General features: G+C 44.1%; 1 protein-coding gene across 1 annotated transcript in view; it reads right to left on the bottom strand.

Moving 5' to 3' along the window:
* Nucleotides 1-1,409: 1,409 nt before the first annotated feature.
* The window catches only part of si:ch1073-391i24.1 (receptor-type tyrosine-protein phosphatase mu), a 32,955-nt gene continuing 14,279 nt past the window's right edge, over nt 1,410-20,085 (bottom strand). The window contains exons 4-7 of the mRNA XM_055882349.1: nt 19,600-19,725; nt 8,627-8,790; nt 3,991-4,126; nt 1,410-1,712 (exon numbers count right to left, since the gene is read on the bottom strand). Of these exons, the coding sequence (XP_055738324.1) occupies nt 1,671-1,712; nt 3,991-4,126; nt 8,627-8,790; nt 19,600-19,725 (468 nt within the window). The 3' untranslated portion in view covers nt 1,410-1,670. The remainder of the gene's footprint in view (nt 1,713-3,990; nt 4,127-8,626; nt 8,791-19,599; nt 19,726-20,085) is intronic.

The raw sequence follows: 20,085 nt of genomic DNA, 5'->3' as shown, positions 1-20,085 counted from the left end.
CTACGATTGTGCCGACTCCTTCCCCTTTTTTCTGACGGCGTAATCAATAACCGTTAACAACAACAAACCGTCTTCAATTCCTGTTTTTTTGCAGAACGTACAGTCGGTAACATTTAGGCATTTGAACTTCTAGTAAAACGTGATTTGGACGGAGAGATATATATATAAAATGAACACGTTACATACAGTATAGACTACATTCCACAAGACATGGAAAAGTATTGATGCATGTTGTTGTCGTCATCCGATGAGGATATAAAGGCATAGAAAAACCACAGGAACACACGAGAGAGAGAGAGAGAGAGAGAGAGAGAGAGAGAGAGAGAGAGAGAGAGAGAGAGAGAGAGAGAGAGAGAGAGAGAGAGAGAGAGAGAGAGAGAGAGAGAGAGAGAGAGAGAGAGAGAGAGAGAGAGAGAGAGAGAGAGAGAGAGGGAGAGAGAGGGAGAGAGGGAGAGGGAGAGAGAGAGAGAGAGAGAGAGAGAGAGAGAGAGAGAGAGAGAGAGAGAGAGAGAGACAGAGAGAGAGAGAGACCCTGTCTCCAACAATTGACCCCTAGACACTTCTCTGCTAACCCCTAGTCACGGTGTTGATCTGAGAGTATTGAGAAGGTTTAAGCTGCACAGCAGAAGGTGGAACTTTTACCATGTTACTTACACCTCCTCTCAAATCTACACGTGTCCAGAGATAGAATCACAATCTCCTTTTATTAGATAGGGATATTTACAGTAGAAATGGTCTAGGGGTGTCGGGGTCAGAGGTTGGGTTTGGAACAGGCCGACGGTTCCAGATAAGAGGTGATTCACTGCAGTGTAAAACATTGTGCTTCTGTATCAGTCCCGATGGCAGAAAGCAGAAAGACTTAGAGACTGATATTTTTGGAAATATTTATAAACTGTCTCCTTTCTGATAGCAGACAGACAGATACTGATGGAAATATATAGAGACTGTCTCCTTCCTGATAGCAGATAGACAGATACTGATGGAAATATAATGAGACTGTACACCTCATTTCTGTTACTTCCTCAATCGGCTGATCAAACTAACACACAGAAAGAGCGAGAGAGAGAGAGAGAGAGAGAGAGGGGGGGGGGGGGGGGTAGAGAGAGAGAGGGAGAGAGGGAGGGGTGGGTTAGAGAGAGAGAGAGAGGGGGGGGTAGAGAGAGAGAGAGGGGGGGGGGTTAGAGAGAGAGAGAGAGAGAGAGAGAGAGGGGGGGTTAGAGAGAGAGAGAGAGAGAGAGAGAGAGGGGGGGTTAGAGAGAGGAGAGAGAGAGAGAGGGAGGGGTTAGAGAGAGAGAGAGAGAGAGAGGGGGGGTTAGAGAGAGAAGAGACAGAGTCAGAGACAGAGACAGAGAGAGAGAGAGGGGGGGGTAGAGAGAGAGAGAGAGAGCGAGAGAGGGGGGGGTAGAGAGAGAGAGAGAGAGAGGGGGGGGTTGGGTAGAGAGAGAGAGAGAGAGAGGGGGGGGGTTAGAGAGAGAGAGAGAGAGAGAGAGAGGGGGGGTTAGAGAGAGAGAGAGAGACAGAGACAGAGAGCTCTGCATGTCTGTGTGCTAGCTGTGTTGCCTCGCTCCAGTTGTTTGACCATGACAACACCCGTCGGTCTGTGCTGCAGTCTTCTGTAAAGTCCCAAACCCCTTCAGTCCAGATCTGCATCCAGCCTGATGTTCACAGTTCTAGAACTCCAGAGCCACTTCATAGCAGAACTTGTACTGGTCCTGTAGAACACAAACAAACAAGGGGCTGGTATTCTTCACCGCTGATCTGATCTAGGACACATAAACACTGATCTGATCTAGGCCACATAAACACTGATCTGATCTAGGCCACATAAACACGGATCTGATCTGAGCTACATAAACCATGATCTGATCTGAGCTACATAAACCATGATCTGATCTAGGCCACATAAACACTGATCTGATCTAGGCCACATAAACACTGATCTGATCTGAGCTACATAAACCATGATCTGATCTAGGCCACATAAACACTGATCTGATTTAGGCTACATAAACACGGATCTGATTTAGGCTACATCAACACTGATCTGATCTAGGCCACATAAACACTGATCTGATCTGAGCTACATAAACCATGATCTGATCTAGGCCACATAAACACGGATCTGATCTAGGACGCATAAACACTGATCTGATCTAGGCCACATAAACACTGATCTAGGCTGCATAAACACTGATCTGATCTAGGACACATAAACACTGATCTGATCTAGGCCACATAAACACTGATCTGATCTAGGCCACATAAACACTGATCTAGGCTACATAAACACTGATCTAGGCTACATAAACACTGATCTGATCTAGGCTACATAAACACTGATCTAGGCTACATAAACACTGATCTAGGCTACATAAACACTGATCTAGGCTACATAAACACTGATCTGATCTAGGCCACATAAACACTGATCTGATCTAGGCTACATAAACACTGATCTAGGCTACATAAACACTGATCTAGGCTACATAAACACTGATCTAGGCTACATAAACACTGATCTAGGCTACATAAACACTGATCTAGGCTACATAAACACTGATCTAGGCTACATAAACACTGATCTAGGCTACATAAACACGGATCTAGGCTACATAAACACTGATCTAGGCTACATAAACACTGATCTAGGCTACATAAACACGGATCTAGGCCACATAAACACGGATCTAGGCTACATAAACACTGATCTGATCTAGGCCACATAAACACTGATCTAGGCTACATAAACACTGATCTAGGCTACATAAACACTGATCTGATCTAGGCTACATAAACACTGATCTGATCTAGGCCACATAAACACTGATCTAGGCTACATAAACACTGATCTAGGCTACATAAACACTGATCTGATCTAGGCCACATAAACACTGATCTAGGCTACATAAACACTGATCTAGGCTACATAAACACTGATCTAGGCTACATAAACACTGATCTAGGCTACATAAACACTGATCTAGGCTACATAAACCCTGATCTAGGACACATAAACACTGATCTAGGCTACATAAACACTGATCTGATTTAGGCTACATAAACACTGATCCGATCTAGGCCACATAAACACTGATCTGATCTAGGCCACATAAACACTGATCCGATCTAGGCCACATAAACACTGATCTGATCTAGGCCACATAAACATTGACACACTACATTGAACATTGAATATTGTGCTGTCTTGTCATGACTTGACACTGACCCTATGAGTTGGCAAAACAACACAATCTGAGACCAGAATAGGAGAGAGGATTTAGTACCATACCAGTAGGCCATCTGTAGTGTAATGTTACAGGGTTTCCTACCAGCAAGTCATCTGTAGTGTTAATGTTACAGGGTTTCCTACCAGCAGGTCATCTGTAGTGTTAATGTTACAGGGTTTCCTACCAGCAAGTCATCTGTAGTGTTAATGTTACAGGGTTTCCTACCAGCAGGTCATCTGTAGTGTTAATGTTACAGGGTTTCCTACCAGCAGGTCATCTGTAGTGGTAATGTTACAGGGTTTCCTACCAGTAGGTCATCTGTAGTGTTAATGTTACAGGGTTTCCTACCAGCAGGTCATCTGTAGTGTTAATGTTACAGGGTTTCCTACCAGCAGGTCGACCATGTTGGGTTTGTTGTTCCTCAGTGTTTCCTACCAGCAGGTCATCTGTAGTGTTAATGTTACAGTGTTTCCTACCAGCAGGTCATCTGTAGTGTTAATGTTACAGGGTTTCCTACCAGCAGGTCATCTGTAGTGTTAATGTTACAGGGTTTCCTACCAGCAGGTCATCTGTAGTGTTAATGTTACAGGGTTTTCCTACCAGCAGGTCATCTGTAGTGATAATGTTAGTGTTTTCCTACCAGCAGGTCATCTGTAGTGTTAATGTTACAGGGTTTCCTACCAGCAGGTCATCTGTAGTGTTAATGTTACAGTGTTTCCTACCAGCAGGTCATCTGTAGTGTTAATGTTACAGGGTTTCCTACCAGCAGGTCGACCATGTTGGGTTTGTTGTTCCTCAGTGTTTTGACGGCGTGGAAAACGTCTACAGAACGTTGATGCTGTAACATCTCACACACGATGCTGATGGCACAGAACGCCCCACTGCGACCTCCTCCGTTACTGCAGCGAGGGAGGGAGATGGTAGAGAGAGAGAGAGAGGAGGGGGGGGGGGGGTAGAGAGGAGGGGGAGGGGTAGAGAGAGAGAGAGAGGAGGGGGGGTAGAGAGAGGAGGGGGGTAGAGAGAGAGAGGAGGGGGGGTAGAGAGAGAGAGGAGGAGGGGTAGAGAGGAGGGAGAGGGTAGAGAGAGAGAGAGAGAGAAAGAGAGGGAGAGGGCGAGGGAGAGGGAGAGAGGGAGAGGGAGAGGGAGAGGGAGAGGGAGAGGGAGAGGGAGAGAGGGAGAGGGAGGGAGAAAGAGAGAGGAGGGGGAGGGGTAGAGAGAGAGAGAGAGAGAGAGGAGGGGTGTATTCAGTAAGGAGAAACAGATAGATATGTAGTGAATAGAGTTAACACAATTCCCTTCTGGAGAGACACAAGGCAAAGGGTTATGGTGAAAATAGGGAGAGAAGTCCACATTTGTTTGAGCTTTAAGCAACTAGTCGACTCTAGTGAACAGTTCTAAAGTACCACTCTGTCTGGTGTAGTGCGCAGTGAGCACGGTTGACCAGCAGATGGGGATGTTTCCCCTCTCATGATTTCTAAAGTTTTAATGATTTATTTATTTTAATTTTCTATATCTTTATTATTATTATTTTTTTGACTTCAGTTTCTTTTAGTAAATACTATCTTAACACTTATTTTCTTAAAACTGCAAGGGCTTGTCAGTAAGCATTTCACTGTAAGGTCTATTACACCTGTTGTATTCAACGCATGTGACAAATAACATTTGATTTGGCTGAAACTAATACTACTCATACTACTCTAACTAATACTACTCTAACTACTCTAACTAATACTACTCTAACTACTCTAACTAATACTACTCTAACCAATACTACTCTAACTACTCTAACTCATACTACTCTATCTAATACTACTCTAACTAATACTACTCTATCTAATACTACTCTAACTCATACTACTCTAACTCATACTACTCTAACTCATACTACTCTAACTACTCTAACTAATACTACTCTAACTACTCTAACTAATACTACTCTAACTAATACTACTCTAACTAATACTACTCTAACTAATACTACTCTAACTAATACTACTCTATCTAATACTACTCTAACTAATACTACTCTAACTACTCTAACTAATACTACTCTAACTAATACTACTCTAACTACTCTAACTAATACTACTCTATCTAATACTACTCTATCTAATACTACTCTAACTCATACTACTCTATCTCATACTACTCTATCTAATACTACTCTAACTAATACTACTCTATCTAATACTACTCTATCTAATACTACTCTATCTAATACTACTCTATCTAATACTACTCTATCTAATACTACTCTATCTAATACTACTCTAACTAATACTACTCTATCTAATACTACTCTAACTAATACTACTCTATCTAATACTACTCTAACTACTCTAACTAATACTACTCTAACTAATACTACTCTAACTACTCTAACTAATACTACTCTATCTAATACTACTCTATCTAATACTACTCTAACTCATACTACTCTAACTAATACTACTCTAACTACTCTAACTAATACTACTCTAACTAATACTACTCTAACTCATACTACTCTAACTCATACTACTCTAACTACTCTAACTAATACTACTCTAACTAATACTACTCTAACTACTCTATCTAATACTACTCTAACTCATACTACTCTATCTAATACTACTCTAACTAATACTACTCTAACTACTCTAACTAATACTACTCTAACTAATACTACTCTAACTCATACTACTCTAACTACTCTAACTAATACTACTCTAACTAATAATACTCTAACTACTCTAACTAATACTACTCTAACCAATACTACTCTAACTCATACTACTCTAACTCATACTACTCTAACTACTCTAACTAATACTACTCTAACCAATACTACTCTAACTCATACTACTCTAACTCATACTACTCTAACTACTCTAACTAATACTACTCTAACTAATAATACTCTAACTACTCTAACTAATACTACTCTAACCAATACTACTCTATCTAATACTACTCTAACTAATACTACTCTAACTAATACTACTCTAACTACTCTATCTAATACTACTCTAACTAATACTACTCTAACTACTCTATCTAATACTACTCTAACTAATACTACTCTAACTAATACTACTCTAACTCATACTACTCTAACTAATACTACTCTAACTACTCTAACTAATACTACTCTAACTAATACTACTCTAACTCATACTACTCTAACTCATACTACTCTAACTACTCTAACTAATAATACTCTAACTAATACTACTCTAACTAATACTACTCTAACTAATACTACTCTAACTCATACTACTCTAACTCATACTACTCTAACTAATACTACTCTAACTAATACTACTCTAACTCATACTACTCTAACTCATACTACTCTAACTCATACTACTCTAACTCATACTACTCTAACTCATACTACTCTAACTCATACTACTCTAACTCATACTACTCTAACTCATACTACTCTAACTCATACTACTCTAACTCATACTACTCTAACTCATACTACTCTAACTACTCTAACTAATACTACTCTAACTAATACTACTCTAACTAATACTACTCTAACTAATACTACTCTAACTAATACTACTCTAACTAATACTACTCTAACTAATACTACTCTAACTAATACTACTCTAACTACTCTAACTAATACTACTCTAACTAATACTACTCTAACTACTCTAACTAATACTACTCTAACTAATACTACTCTAACTACTCTATCTAATACTACTCTAACTAATACTACTCTAACTACTCTAACTAATACTACTCTAACTAATACTACTCTAACTACTCTAACTAATACTACTCTAACTAATACTACTCTAACTACTCTAACTAATACTACTCTAACTAATACTACTCTAACTACTCTAACTAATACTACTCTAACTCATACTGCTCTAACTCATACTACTCTAACTCATACTACTCTAACTAATACTACTCTAACTCATACTACTCTAACTCATACTACTCTATCTAATACTACTCTATCTAATACTACTCTATCTAATACTACTCTAACTCATACTACTCTATCTAATACTACTCTATCTAATACTACTCTATCTAATACTACTCTAACTCATACTACTCTAACTCATACTACTCTATCTAATACTACTCTATCTAATACTACTCTATCTAATACTACTCTAACTAATACTACTCTATCTAATACTACTCTATCTAATACTACTCTATCTAATACTACTCTATCTAATACTACTCTAACTAATACTACTCTATCTAATACTACTCTAACTCATACTACTCTATCTAATACTACTCTAACTCATACTACTCTATCTAATACTACTCTATCTAATACTACTCTAACTAATACTACTCTAACTCATACTACTCTAACTACTCTAGTCCAGGGGCACAACTTTCACAAGGGACGGGGGGGGGGGGGACATGTCCCCACATTTTGAAATTACATTTCCCCCCCAGTTTTATAATTGGAATGTGATACAAACAGGGGCTTTAGGACCATGCGGACGCCTCCGAGCGGCCGAGGAGGCTGTTTGGAGTGTTCATCCCCCGAATTCTAGAACCAAAGTTGCACCTCAGGTTCTATATGTGTCTGTCAGCGACTTTTAATATATACATATATTTTTTTATTTAACCTTTATTTAACTCGCAGATGATGTGTGTGTGAGTGTGTGTGTATGTCCCTGTGTGTTAGTGTGTGTGGTACTTACAGACAGTGTGTGTTAGTGTGTGTGGTACTTACAGACAGTGTGTGTGAGTGTGTGTGTATGTCCCTGTGTGTTAGTGTGTGTGGTACTTACAGACAGTGTGTGTTAGTGCGTGTATGTCCCTGTGTGTTAGTGTGTGTGGTACTTACAGACAGTGTTTGTTAGTGTGTGTGGTACTTACAGACAGTGTGTGTGAGTGTGTGTGTATGTCCCTGTGTGTTAGTGTGTGTGGTACTTACAGACAGTGTGTGTTAGTGCGTGTATGTCCCTGTGTGTTAGTGTGTGTGGTACTTACAGACAGTGTGTGTTAGTGCGTGTATGTCCCTGTGTGTTAGTGTGTGTGGTACTTACAGACAGTGTGTGTGAGTGTGTGTGTATGTCCCTGTGTGTTAGTGTGTGTGGTACTTACAGACAGTGTGTGTTAGTGTGTGTATGTCCCTGTGTGTTAGTGTGTGTGGTACTTACAGACAGTGTGTGTTAGTGTGTGTGGTACTTACAGACAGTGTGTGTGAGTGTGTGTGTATGTCCCTGTGTGTTAGTGTGTGTGGTACTTACAGACAGTGTGTGTTAGTGCGTGTATGTCCCTGTGTGTTAGTGTGTGTGGTACTTACAGACAGTGTGTGTTAGTGCGTGTATGTCCCTGTGTGTTAGTGTGTGTGGTACTTACAGACAGTGTGTGTTAGTGCGTGTATGTCCCTGTGTGTTAGTGTGTGTGGTACTTACAGACAGTGCACCACCGTGCGTCCCTCTCCTCCATCATACTCCTCCTGCCATTTGTCCACCTGTCTGATGAGCTTGAGGAAGGAACGTTTGGACATGGGCGTGTCTCGGTACATGGGCCAACCCAGGAACTGGAACTGTTGGACCATACGGCACCCGTCCTGAGGCTGGAGAGACAGACAGGTGGAAATATATTCATTAACAGACAGACAGGTGGAAATATATTCATTAACAGACAGACAGGTGGAAATATATTCATTAACAGACAGACAGGTGGAAATATACTCATTAACAGACAGACAGGTGGAAAGAGGTTAATAAACAGACAGACAGGTGGAAATATACTCATTAACAGACAGACAGGTTGATATAGGTTCATTAACAGACAGACAGGTGGAAATATACTCATTAACAGACAGACAGGTGGAAATATATTAATTAACAGACAGACAGGTGGAAATATATTCATTAACAGACAGACAGGTGGAAATAGGTTCATAAACAGACAGACAGGTGGAAATAGGTTAATTAACAGACAGACAGGTGGAAATAGGTTCATTAACAGACAGACAGGTGGAAATAGGTTCATTAACAGACAGACAGGTGGAAATATATTCATTAACAGACAGACAGGTGGAAATATATTAATTAACAGACAGACAGGTGGAAATAGGTTCATAAACAGACAGACAGGTGGAAATATATTCATTAACAGACAGACAGGTGGAAATATATTCATTAACAGACAGACAGGTGGATATATACTAATTAACAGACAGACAGGTGGAAATAGGTTCATTAACAGACAGACAGGTGGATATATACTAATTAACAGACAGACAGGTGGAAATAGGTTAATTAACAGACAGACAGGTGGAAATAGGTTCATTAACAGACAGACAGGTGGAAATAGGTTCATTAACAGACAGACAGGTTGAAATAGATTCATTAACAGACAGACAGGTTGAAATAGGTTCATTAACAGACAGACAGGTGGAAATAGGTTCATTAACAGACAGACAGGTGGATATAGGTTCATTAACAGACAGACAGGTGGAAATAGGTTCATTAACAGACAGACAGGTGGAAATAGGTTCATTAACAGACAGACAGGTGGAAATATATTAATTAACAGACAGACAGGTGGAAATAGGTTCATTAACAGACAGACAGGTGGAAATAGGTTCATTAACAGACAGACAGGTGGATATATATTAATTAACAGACAGACAGGTGGAAATAGGTTCATTAACAGACAGACAGGTGGAAATATATTCATTAACAGACAGACAGGTGGATATATACTAATTAACAGACAGACAGGTGGAAATAGGTTAATTAACAGACAGACAGGTGGAAATAGGTTAATTAACAGACAGACAGGTTGAAATAGGTTCATAAACAGACAGACAGGTTGAAATAGGTTCATTAACAGACAGACAGGTGGAAATAGGTTCATAAACAGACAGACAGGTGGAAATAGGTTCATAAACAGACAGACAGGTTGATATAGGTTCATAAACAGACAGACAGGTTGATATATATTAAGTAACAGACAGACAGGTGTTATAGGTTAATAAAATGACAGACAGGTAGCTGACAAAAATAGTTTTTAAGTGTGTTTGCATGTATAGCTGGAAGTCTGTTAGTGTAAGGAGGCAGCAGCTAGGGTCAGGTCAGGTAGTTAGGGTCAGGTCAGGTAGTTAGGGTCAGGTAGTTAGGGTCAGGTCAGGTAGTTAGGGTCATGTAGTTAGGGTCAGGTAGTTAGGGTCAGGTAGTTAGGGTCAGGTAGTTAGGGTCAGGTAAGGTAGTTAGGGTCAGGTCAGGTAGTTAGGCACAGGTCAGGTAGTTAGGGACAGGTAAGGTAGTTAGGAACAGGTAGTTAGGGTCAGGTAAGGTAGTTAGGGTCAGGTAGTTAGGATCAGGTCAGGAAGATAGGGTCAGGTAGTTAGGGTCAGGTAAGGTAGTTAGGGACAGGTCAGGTAGTTAGGGTCAGGTCAGGTAGTTAGGGTCAGGTAAGGTAGTTAGGGTCAGGTAAGGTAGTTAGGGTCAGGTCAGGTAGTTAGGGTCAGGTAAGGTAGTTAGGGTCAGGTAAGGTAGTTAGGGTCAGGTAAGGTAGTTGGTGTCAGGTAAGGTAGTTAGGGTCATGTCAGGTAGTTAGGGTCAGGTAAGGTAGTTATGGTCAGGTAAGGTAGTTATGGTCAGGTAAGGTAGTTGAGGTCAGGTAAGGTAGTTTGGGTCAGGTAAGGTAGTTTGGGTCAGGTAAGGTAGTTAGGGTCAGGTCAGGTAGTTAGGGTCATGTCAGGTAGTTAGGGTCAGGTAAGGTAGTTAGGGTCAGGTAAGGTAGTTAGGGTCAGGTCAGGTAGTTAGGGTCATGTCAGGTAGTTAGGGTCAGGTAAGGTAGTTAGGGTCAGGTAAGGTAGTTAGGGTCAGGTAAGGTAGTTAGGGTCAGGTAAGGTAGTTAGGGTCAGGTAAGGTAGTTAGGGTCAGGTAAGGTAGTTAGGGTCAGGTCAGGTAGTTAGGTGTGTCAGGTAAGGTAGTTAGGTGTGTCAGGTAAGGTAGTTAGGTGTGTCAGGTAAGGTAGTTAGGATCAGGTAAGGTAGTTAGGGTAAGGTAAGGTAGTTGGGGTCAGGTAAGGTAGTTAGGGTCAGGTAAGGTAGTTAGGGTCAGGTAAGGTAGTTGGGGTCAGGTGAGGTAGTTAGGGTCAGGTGTGTCAGGCAAGGTAGTTAGGGTCAGGTAAGGTAGTTAGGGTCAGGTAAGGTAGTTGGGGTCAGGTAAGGTAGTTGGTGTCAGGTAAGGTAGTTAGGGCCAGGTGTGTCAGGTAAGGTAGTTAGGGTCAGGTGTGTCAGGTAAGGTAGTTAGGGATAGGTAAGGTAGTTAGGGTCAGGTAAGGTAGTTAGGGTCAGGTAAGGTAGTTAGGATCAGGTGTGACAGGTAAGGTAGTTAGGGTCAGGTGTGTCAGGTAAGGTAGTTAGGATCAGGTAAGGTAGTTAGGGTCAGGTGTGTCAGGTAAGGTAGTTAGGGTCAGGTAAGGTAGTTAGGGTCAGGTGTGACAGGTAAGGTAGTTAGGGTCAGGTATGTCAGGTAAGTTAGTTGGGGTCAGGTAAGCTAGTTAGGGTCAGGTCAGGTAGTTAGGGTCAGGTAGTTAGGGTCAGGTAGTTAGGGTCAGGTAGTTAGGGTCATGTAAGGTAGTTAGGATCAGGTCAGGTAGTTAGGGTCAGGTCAGGTAGTTAGCGTCAGGTAGTTAGGGTCAGGTCAGGTAGTTAGGGTCAGGTAGTTAGGAGCAGGTAAGGTAGTTAGGGTGTCAGGTAAGGTAGTTAGGGTCAGGTAAGGTAGTTGGGGTCAGGTGAGGTAGTTATGGTCAGGTAAGGTAGTTGAGGTCAGGTAAGGTAGTTTGGGTCAGGTAAGGTAGTTAGGGTCAGGTCAGGTAGTTAGGGTCATGTCAGGTAGTTAGGGTCATGTCAGGTAGTTAGGGTCAGGTAAGGTAGTTAGGGTCAGGTAAGGTAGTTAGGGTCAGGTCAGGTAGTTAGGGTCATGTCAGGTAGTTAGGGTCAGGTAAGGTAGTTAGGGTCAGGTAAGGTAGTTGAGGTCAGGTAAGGTAGTTAGGGTCAGGTAAGGTAGTTAGGGTCAGGTAGTTAGGGTCAGGTAAGGTAGTTAGGTGTGTCAGGTAAGGTAATTAGGTGTGTCAGGTAAGGTAGTTAGGGTCAGGTAAGGTAGTTAGGGTAAGGTAAGGTAGTTGGGGTCAGGTAAGGTAGTTAGGGTCATGTAAGGTAGTTAGGGTCAGGTAAGGTAGTTAGGGTCAGGTAAGGTAGTTGGGGTCAGGTGAGGTAGTTAGGGTCAGGTGTGTCAGGCAAGGTAGTTAGGGTCAGGTAAGGTAGTTAGGGTCAGGTAAGGTAGTTGGGGTCAGGTAAGGTAGTTGGTGTCAGGTAAGGTAGTTAGGGCCAGGTGTGTCAGGTAAGGTAGTTAGGGTCAGGTGTGTCAGGTAAGGTAGTTAGGGTCAGGTAAGGTAGTTAGGGTCAGGTGTGTCAGGTAAGGTAGTTAGGGATAGGTAAGGTAGTTAGGGTCAGGTAAGGTAGTTAGGGTCAGGTGTGACAGGTAAGGTAGTTAGGGTCAGGTATGTCAGGTAAGTTAGTTGGGGTCAGGTAAGGTAGTTAGGGACAGGTCAGGTAGTTAGGGTCAGGTAGTTAGGGTCAGGTAGTTAGGGTCAGGTAGTTAGGGTCAGGTAAGGTAGTTAGGGTAAGGTAGTTAGGGTCAGGTAAGGTAGAAAGGATCAGGTCAGGTTGTTAGGAACAGGTCAGGTAGTTAGGGTCAGGTAGTTAGGGTCAGGTAGTTAGGGTCAGGTAGTTAGGGTCAGGTAGTTAGGGTCAGGTCAGGTAGTTAGGGTCAGGTAGTTAGGGTCAGGTAAGGTAGTTAGGGTCAGGTCAGGTAGTTAGGAACAGGTTGTTAGGGTCAGGTAGTTAGGGTCAGGTAAGGTAGTTAGGGTCAGGTAGTTAGGGTCAGGTCAGGTAGTTAGGGTCAGGTAGTTAGGGTCAGGTAAGGTAGTTAGGGTCAGGTCAGGTAGTTAGGAACAGGTCAGGTAGTTAGGGACAGGTCAGGTAGTTAGCGTCAGGTAGTTAGGGTCAGGTCAGGTAGTTAGGGTCAGGTCAAATAGTTAGGGTCAGGTCAGGTAGTTAGGAACAGGTCAGGTAGTTAGGGTCAGGTAAGGTAGTTAGGGTCAGGTAAGGTAGTTAGGGTCAGGTAAGGTAGTTGGGGTCAGGTAGTTAGGGTCAGGTAAGGTAGTTAGGGTCAGGTAAGGTAGTTAGGGTCAGGTAAGGTAGTTAGGGTCAGGTAAGGTAGTTGAGGTCAGGTAAGGTAGTTAGGGTCAGGAAGTTAGGATCAAGTCAGGTAGTTAGGGTCAGGTCAGGTAGTTAGGGTCCGGTAAGATAGTTAGGGTCAGGTAAGGTAGTTAGGGTCAGGTAAGGTATTTAGGGACAGGTAAGGTAGTTAGGGGCAGGTCAGGTAGTTAGGGACAGGTAAGGTAGTTGGGGTCAGGTAAGGTAGCTAGGGTCAGGTCAGGTAGTTAGGGTCAGGTAAGGTATTTAGGGTCAGGTGTTTCAGGTAAGGTAGTTAGGGTCAGATAAGGTAGTTAGGGTCAGGTGTGTCAGGTAAGGTAGTTAGGGTCAGGTAAGGTAGTTAGGGTCAGGTAAGGTAGTTAGGGTCAGGTGTGTCAGGTAAGGTAGTTAGGGTCAGGTAAGGTAGTTAGGGTCAGGTGTGTCAGGTAAGGTAGTTAGGGTCAGGTGTGTCAGGTAAGGTAGTTAGGGTCAGGTAAGGTAGTTAGGGTCAGGTGTGACAGGTAAGGTAGTTAGGGTCAGGTGTGTCAGGTAAGGTAGTTAGGGTCAGGTGTGTCAGGTAAGGTAGTTGGGGTCAGGTGTGACAGGTAAGGTAGGTGGGGTAAGGTGTGTCAGGTAAGGTAGTTGGGGTAAGGTGTGTCAGGTAAGGTAGTTGGGGTCAGGTGTGTCAGGTAAGGTAGTTGGGGTCAGGTAAGGTAGTTAGGGTCAGGTAAGGTAGTTGGTGTCAGGTAAGGTAGTTGGTGTCAGGTAAGGTAGTTGGTGTCAGGTAAGGTAGTTGGTGTCAGGTAAGGTAGTTAGGGTAAGGTGTGTCAGGTAAGGTATTTAGGGTCAGGTAAGGTAGTTGGTGTCAGGTAAGGTATTTAGGGTCAGGTAAGGTAGTTAAGGTCAGGTAAGGTAGTTGGGGTAAGGTGTGTCAGGTAAGGTAGTTGGGGTAAGGTGTGTCAGGTAAGGTAGTTAGGGTCAGGTAAGGTAGTTGGTGTCAGGTGTGTCAGGTAAGGTAGTTAGGGTCAGGTGTGTCAGGTAAGGTAGTTGGGGTCAGGTAAGGTAGTTGGTGTCAGGTGTGTCAGGTAAGGTAGTTAGGGTCAGCTGTGTCAGGTAAGATAGTTGGGGTCAGGTAAGGTAGTTGGTGTCAGGTGTGTCAGGTAAGGTAGTTAGGGTCAGGTGTGTCAGGTAAGGTAGTTGGGGTCAGGTAAGGTAGTTGGTGTCAGGTGTGTCAGGTAAGGTAGTTAGGGTCAGGTAAGGTAGTTAGGGTCAGGTGTGTCAGGTAAGGTAGTTGGGGTCAGGTGTGTCAGGTAAGGTAGTTAGGGTCAGGTAAGGTAGTTAGGGTCAGGTAAGGTAGTTAGGGTCAGGTAAGGTAGTTAGGGTCAGGTGTGTCAGGTAAGGTAGTTAGGGTCAGGTAAGGTAGTTGGTGTCAGGTAAGGTATTTAGGGTCAGGTAAGGTAGTTAGGGTCAGGTGTGTCAGGTAAGGTAGTTAGGGTCAGCTGTGTCAGGTAAGGTAGTTGGGGTAAGGTGTGTCAGGTAAGGTAGTTAGGGTCAGGTAAGGTAGTTAGGGTCAGGTAAGGTAGTTAGGGTCAGGTAAGGTAGTTAGGGTCAGGTAAGGTAGTTGGGGTCAGGTGTGTCAGGTAAGGTAGTTAGGGTCAGCTGTGTCAGGTAAGGTAGTTAGGGTCAGGTAAGGTAGTTAGGGTCAGGTAAGGTAGTTGGGGTCAGGTGTGTCAGGTAAGGTAGTTAGGGTCAGCTGTGTCAGGTAAGGTAGTTGGGGTAAGGTGTGTCAGGTAAGGTAGTTAGGGTCAGGTAAGGTAGTTAGGGTCAGGTAAGGTAGTTAGGGTCAGGTAAGGTAATTAGGATCAGGTAAGGTAGTTAGGGTCAGGTAAGGTAGTTAGGGTCAGGTGTGTCAGGTAAGGTAGTTGGGGTCAGGTAAGGTAGTTAGGGTCAGGTGTGTCAGGTAAGGTAGTTGGGGTCAGGTGTGTCAGGTAAGGTAGTTAGGGTCAGCTGTGTCAGGTAAGGTAGTTGGGGTAAGGTGTTTCAGGTAAGGTAGTTAGGGTCAGGTAAGGTAGTTAGGGTCAGGTGTGTCAGGTAAGGTAGTTAGGGTCAGGTAAGGTAGTTAGGGTCAGGTGTGTCAGGTAAGGTAGTTGGGGTCAGGTGTGTCAGGTAAGGTAGTTGGGGTAAGGTGTGTCAGGTAAGGTAGTTAGGGTCAGGTAAGGTAGTTGGTGTCAGGTAAGGTATTTAGGGTCAGGTAAGCTAGTTAGGGTCAGGTAAGGTAGTTAGGATCAGGTGTGTCAGGTAAGGTAGTTAGGGTCAGGTAAGGTAGTTAGGGTCAGGTAAGGTAGTTGGGGTCAGGTAAGGTACCTAGGGTCAGGTAAGGTAGTTAGGGTCAGGTGTGTCAGGTAAGGTAGTTGGGGTCAGGTGTGACAGGTAAGGTAGTTAGGGTCAGCTGTGTCAGGTAAGGTAGTTAGGGTCTGGTGTGTCAGGTAAGGTATTTAGGGTCAGGTAAGGTAGTTGGTGTCAGGTAAGGTAGTTAGGGTCAGGTAAGGTAGTTGGGGTCAGGTGTGTCAGGTAAGGTAGTTGGGGTCAGGTAAGGTAGTTAGGGTCAGGTGTGTCAGGTAATGTAGTTAGGGTCAGGTAAGGTAGTTGGTGTCAGGTAAGGTAGTTAGGGTCAGGTAAGGTAGTTGGGGTCAGGTGTGTCAGGTAAGGTAGTTGGGGTCAGGTGTGTCAGGTAAGGTAGTTAGGGTCAGGTAAGGTAGTTGGTGTCAGGTAAGGTATTTAGGGTCAGGTAAGGTAGTTAGGGTCAGGTAAGATAGTTAGGGTCAGGTGTGTCAGGTAAGGTAGTTAGGGTCAGGTAAGGTATTTAGGGTCAGGTAAGGTAGTTAGGGTCAGGTAAGGTAGTTAGGGTCAGGTAAGGTAGTTAGGGTCAGGTGTGTCAGGTAAGGTAGTTAGGGTCAGGTAAGGTAGTTATGGTCAGGTGTGTCAGGTAAGGTAGTTAGGGTCAGGTAAGGTATTTAGGGTCAGGTAAGGTAGTTAGGGTCAGGTGTGTCAGGTAAGGTAGTTGGTGTCAGGTAAGGTATTTAGGGTCAGGTAAGGTAGTTAGGGTCAGGTGTGTCAGGTAAGGTAGTTAGGGTCAGGTGTGTCAGGTAAGGTAGTTAGGGTCAGGTAAGGTAGTTGGTGTCAGGTAAGGTATTTAGGGTCAGGTGTGTCAGGTAAGGTAGTTTGTGTCAGGTAAGGTATTTAGGGTCAGGTAAGGTAGTTAGTGTCAGGTGTGTCAGGTAAGGTAGTTAGGGTCAGGTAAGGTATTTAGGGTCAGGTAAGGTATTTAGGGTCAGGTAAGGTATTTAGGGTCAGGTAAGGTAGTTGGTGTCAGGTGTGACAGGTAAGGTAGTTAGGGTCAGGTGTGTCAGGTAAGGTAGTTTGTGTCAGGTTAGGTATTTAGGGTCAGGTAAGGTAGTTAGGGTCAGGTGTGTCAGGTAAGGTAGTTAGGGTCAGGTAAGGTATTTAGGGTCAGGTAAGGTAGTTAGTGTCAGGTGTGTCAGGTAAGGTAGTTGGGGTCAGGTAAGGTAGTTAGGGTCAGGTAAGGTAGTTAGGGTCAGGTGTGTCAGGTAAGGTAGTTGGGGTCAGGTGTGTCAGGTAAGGTAGTTAGGGTCAGCTAAGGTAGTTGGTGTCAGGTAAGGTATTTACGGTCAGGTAAGGTAGTTAGGGTCAGGTAAGGTAGTTAGGGTCAGGTGTGTCAGTAAGGTAGTTTGGGTAAGGTGTGTCAGGTAAGGTATTTAGGGTCAGGTGTGTCAGGTAAGGTATTTAGGGTCAGGTAAGGTAGTTAGGGACAGGTGTGTCAGGTAAGGTAGTTGGTGTCAGGTAAGGTATTTAGGGTCAGGTAAGGTAGTTAGGGTCAGGTGTGTCAGGTAAGGTAGTTGGTGTCAGGTAAGGTAGTTAGGGTAAGGTGTGTCAGGTAAGGTAGTTAGGGTCAGGTGTGACAGGTAAGGTAGTTAGGGTCAGGTAAGGTAGTTAGGGTAAGGTGTGTCAAGTAAGGTAGTTATGGTCAGGTAAGGTAGTTAGGGTAAGGTGTGTCAGGTAAGGTAGTTAGGGTCAGGTAAGGTAGTTAGGGTCAGGTAAGGTAGTTAGGGTCAGGTGTGTCAGGTAAGGTAGTTAGGGTAAGGTGTGTCAGGTAAGGTAGTTGGGGTAAGGTGTGTCAGGTAAGGTAGTTGGGGTAGGTGTGTCAGGTAAGGTAGTTGGGGTAGGTGTGTCAGGTAAGGTAGTTGGGGTCAGGTAAGGTAGTTAGGGTAAGGTGTGTCAGATAAGGTAGTTAGGGTCAGGTGTGACAGGTAAGGTAGTTAGGGTCAGGTAAGGTAGTTAGGGTAAGGTGTGTCAGGTAAGGTAGTTAGGGTCAGGTAAGGTAGTTAGGGTAAGGTGTGTCAGGTAAGGTAGTTAGGGTCAGGTAAGGTATTTGGGGTAAGGTGTGTCAGGTAAGGTAGTTGGGGTAGGTGTGTCAGGTAAGGTAGTTGGGGTCAGGTAAGGTAGTTAGGGTAAGGTGTGTCAGGTAAGGTAGTTAGGGTCAGGTGTGACAGGTAAGGTAGTTAGGGTCAGGTAAGGTAGTTAGGGTAAGGTGTGTCAGGTAAGGTAGTTAGGATCAGGTAAGGTAGTTAGGGTAAGGTGTGTCAGGTAAGGTAGTTAGGGTCAGGTAAGGTAGTTGGGGTAGGTGTGTCAGGTAAGGTAGTTGGGGTAGGTGTGTCAGGTAAGGTAGTTGGGGTAGGTGTGTCAGGTAAGGTAGTTGGGGTCAGGTAAGGTAGTTAGGGTCAGGTGTGTCAGGTAAGGTAGTTAGGGTCAGGTGTGTCAGGTAAGGTAGTTGGTGTCAGGTAAGGTAGTTAGGGTAAGGTGTGTCAGGTAAGGTAGTTAGGGTCAGGTGTGACAGGTAAGGTAGTTAGGGTCAGGTAAGGTAGTTAGGGTAAGGTGTGTCAGGTAAGGTAGTTAGGGTCAGGTAAGGTCGTTAGGGTAAGGTGTGTCAGGTAAGGTAGTTAGGGTCAGGTAAGGTAGTTGGGGTAAGGTGTGTCAGGTAAGGTAGTTGGGGTAGGTGTGTCAGGTAAGGTAGTTGGGGTAGGTGTGTCAGGTAAGGTAGTTGGGGTCAGGTAAGGTAGTTAGGGTAAGGTGTGTCAGGTAAGGTAGTTAGGGTCAGGTGTGACAGGTAAGGTAGTTAGGGTCAGGTAAGGTAGTTAGGGTAAGGTGTGTCAGGTAAGGTAGTTAGGGTCAGGTAAGGTAGTTAGGGTAAGGTGTGTCAGGTAAGGTAGTTAGGGTCAGGTAAGGTAGTTGGGGTAAGGTGTGTCAGGTAAGGTAGTTGGGGTAGGTGTGTCAGGTAAGGTAGTTGGGGTAGGTGTGTCAGGTAAGGTAGTTGGGGTAGGTGTGTCAGGTAAGGTAGTTGGGGTAAGGTGTGTCAGGTAAGGTAGTTAGGGTCAGGTGTGACAGGTAAGGTAGTTGGGGTCAGGTAAGGTAGTTGGGGTAAGGTGTGTCAGGTAAGGTAGTTGGGGTAGGTGTGTCAGGTAAGGTAGTTGGGGTAGGTGTGTCAGGTAAGGTAGTTAGGGTCAGGTGTGACAGGTAAGGTTTAGGGTCAGGTAAGGTAGTTAGGGTCAGGTGTGTCAGGTAAGGTAGTTAGGGTCAGGTAAGGTAGTTGGGGTAAGGTGTGTCAGGTAAGGTAGTTGGGGTAGGTGTGTCAGGTAAGGTAGTTGGGGTAGGTGTGTCAGGTAAGGTAGTTAGGGTAAGGTGTGTCAGGTAAGGTAGTTGGGGTAGGTGTGTCAGGTAAGGTAGTTGGGGTAGGTGTGTCAGGTAAGGTAGTTGGGGTCAGGTAAGGTAGTTAGGGTCAGGTAAGGTAGTTGGGGTAGGTGTGTCAGGTAAGGTAGTTGGGGTAGGTGTGTCAGGTAAGGTAGTTAGGGTCAGGTAAGGTAGTTGGGGTAGGTGTGTCAGGTAAGGTAGTTGGGGTAGGTGTGTCAGGTAAGGTAGTTGGGGTAGGTGTGTCAGGTAAGGTACTTGGGGTAAGGTGTGTCAGGTAAGGTAGTTAGGGTCAGGTAAGGTAGTTAGGGTAAGGTGTGTCAGGTAAGGTAGTTGGGGTAAGGTGTGTCAGGTAAGGTAGTTAGTAGTTAATTGTCCCATAGACCCTTGGTGTGTGCGTACTCGTGCTGCGTTGTAGATCCGGAATATTCTACTGATTATGTCTTCCTCCAGGTCAGCTGATACAAACTCCACCTGGATTGGCCCCTGGCGATGCACCCCGTTCTCTGGCCAGTACTGAGGACATAGCTAACACACACACACACACACACACACACACACACACACACACACACACACACACACACACACACACACACACACACACACACACACACACACACACACACACACACACACACACACACACAGGGAGAGAAAAAAACTTTTTAGATGGAACAGGAACCAAAACGTGTTGATAAATATCAACATATCAACATAATGACTGAGTAAAAACTCTTACAAACGAGTGGGATTTCACAGATCTCGGAGCAACGTAAGCTACGCAACAGCACACAGAGAGTCTGTCGTCTTCTCTCTGACATTTTGAAAAATACATTTTAAAAAATAGTTCCGGGGAGGGTCAGATAAAAACTCTCGCTCACGTGA

This window comes from Salvelinus fontinalis, chromosome 26, assembly GCF_029448725.1.
Source record: "Salvelinus fontinalis isolate EN_2023a chromosome 26, ASM2944872v1, whole genome shotgun sequence".
NCBI lineage: Eukaryota > Metazoa > Chordata > Actinopteri > Salmoniformes > Salmonidae > Salvelinus > Salvelinus fontinalis.
This window is presented reverse-complemented; position numbering and strand designations above follow the sequence as displayed.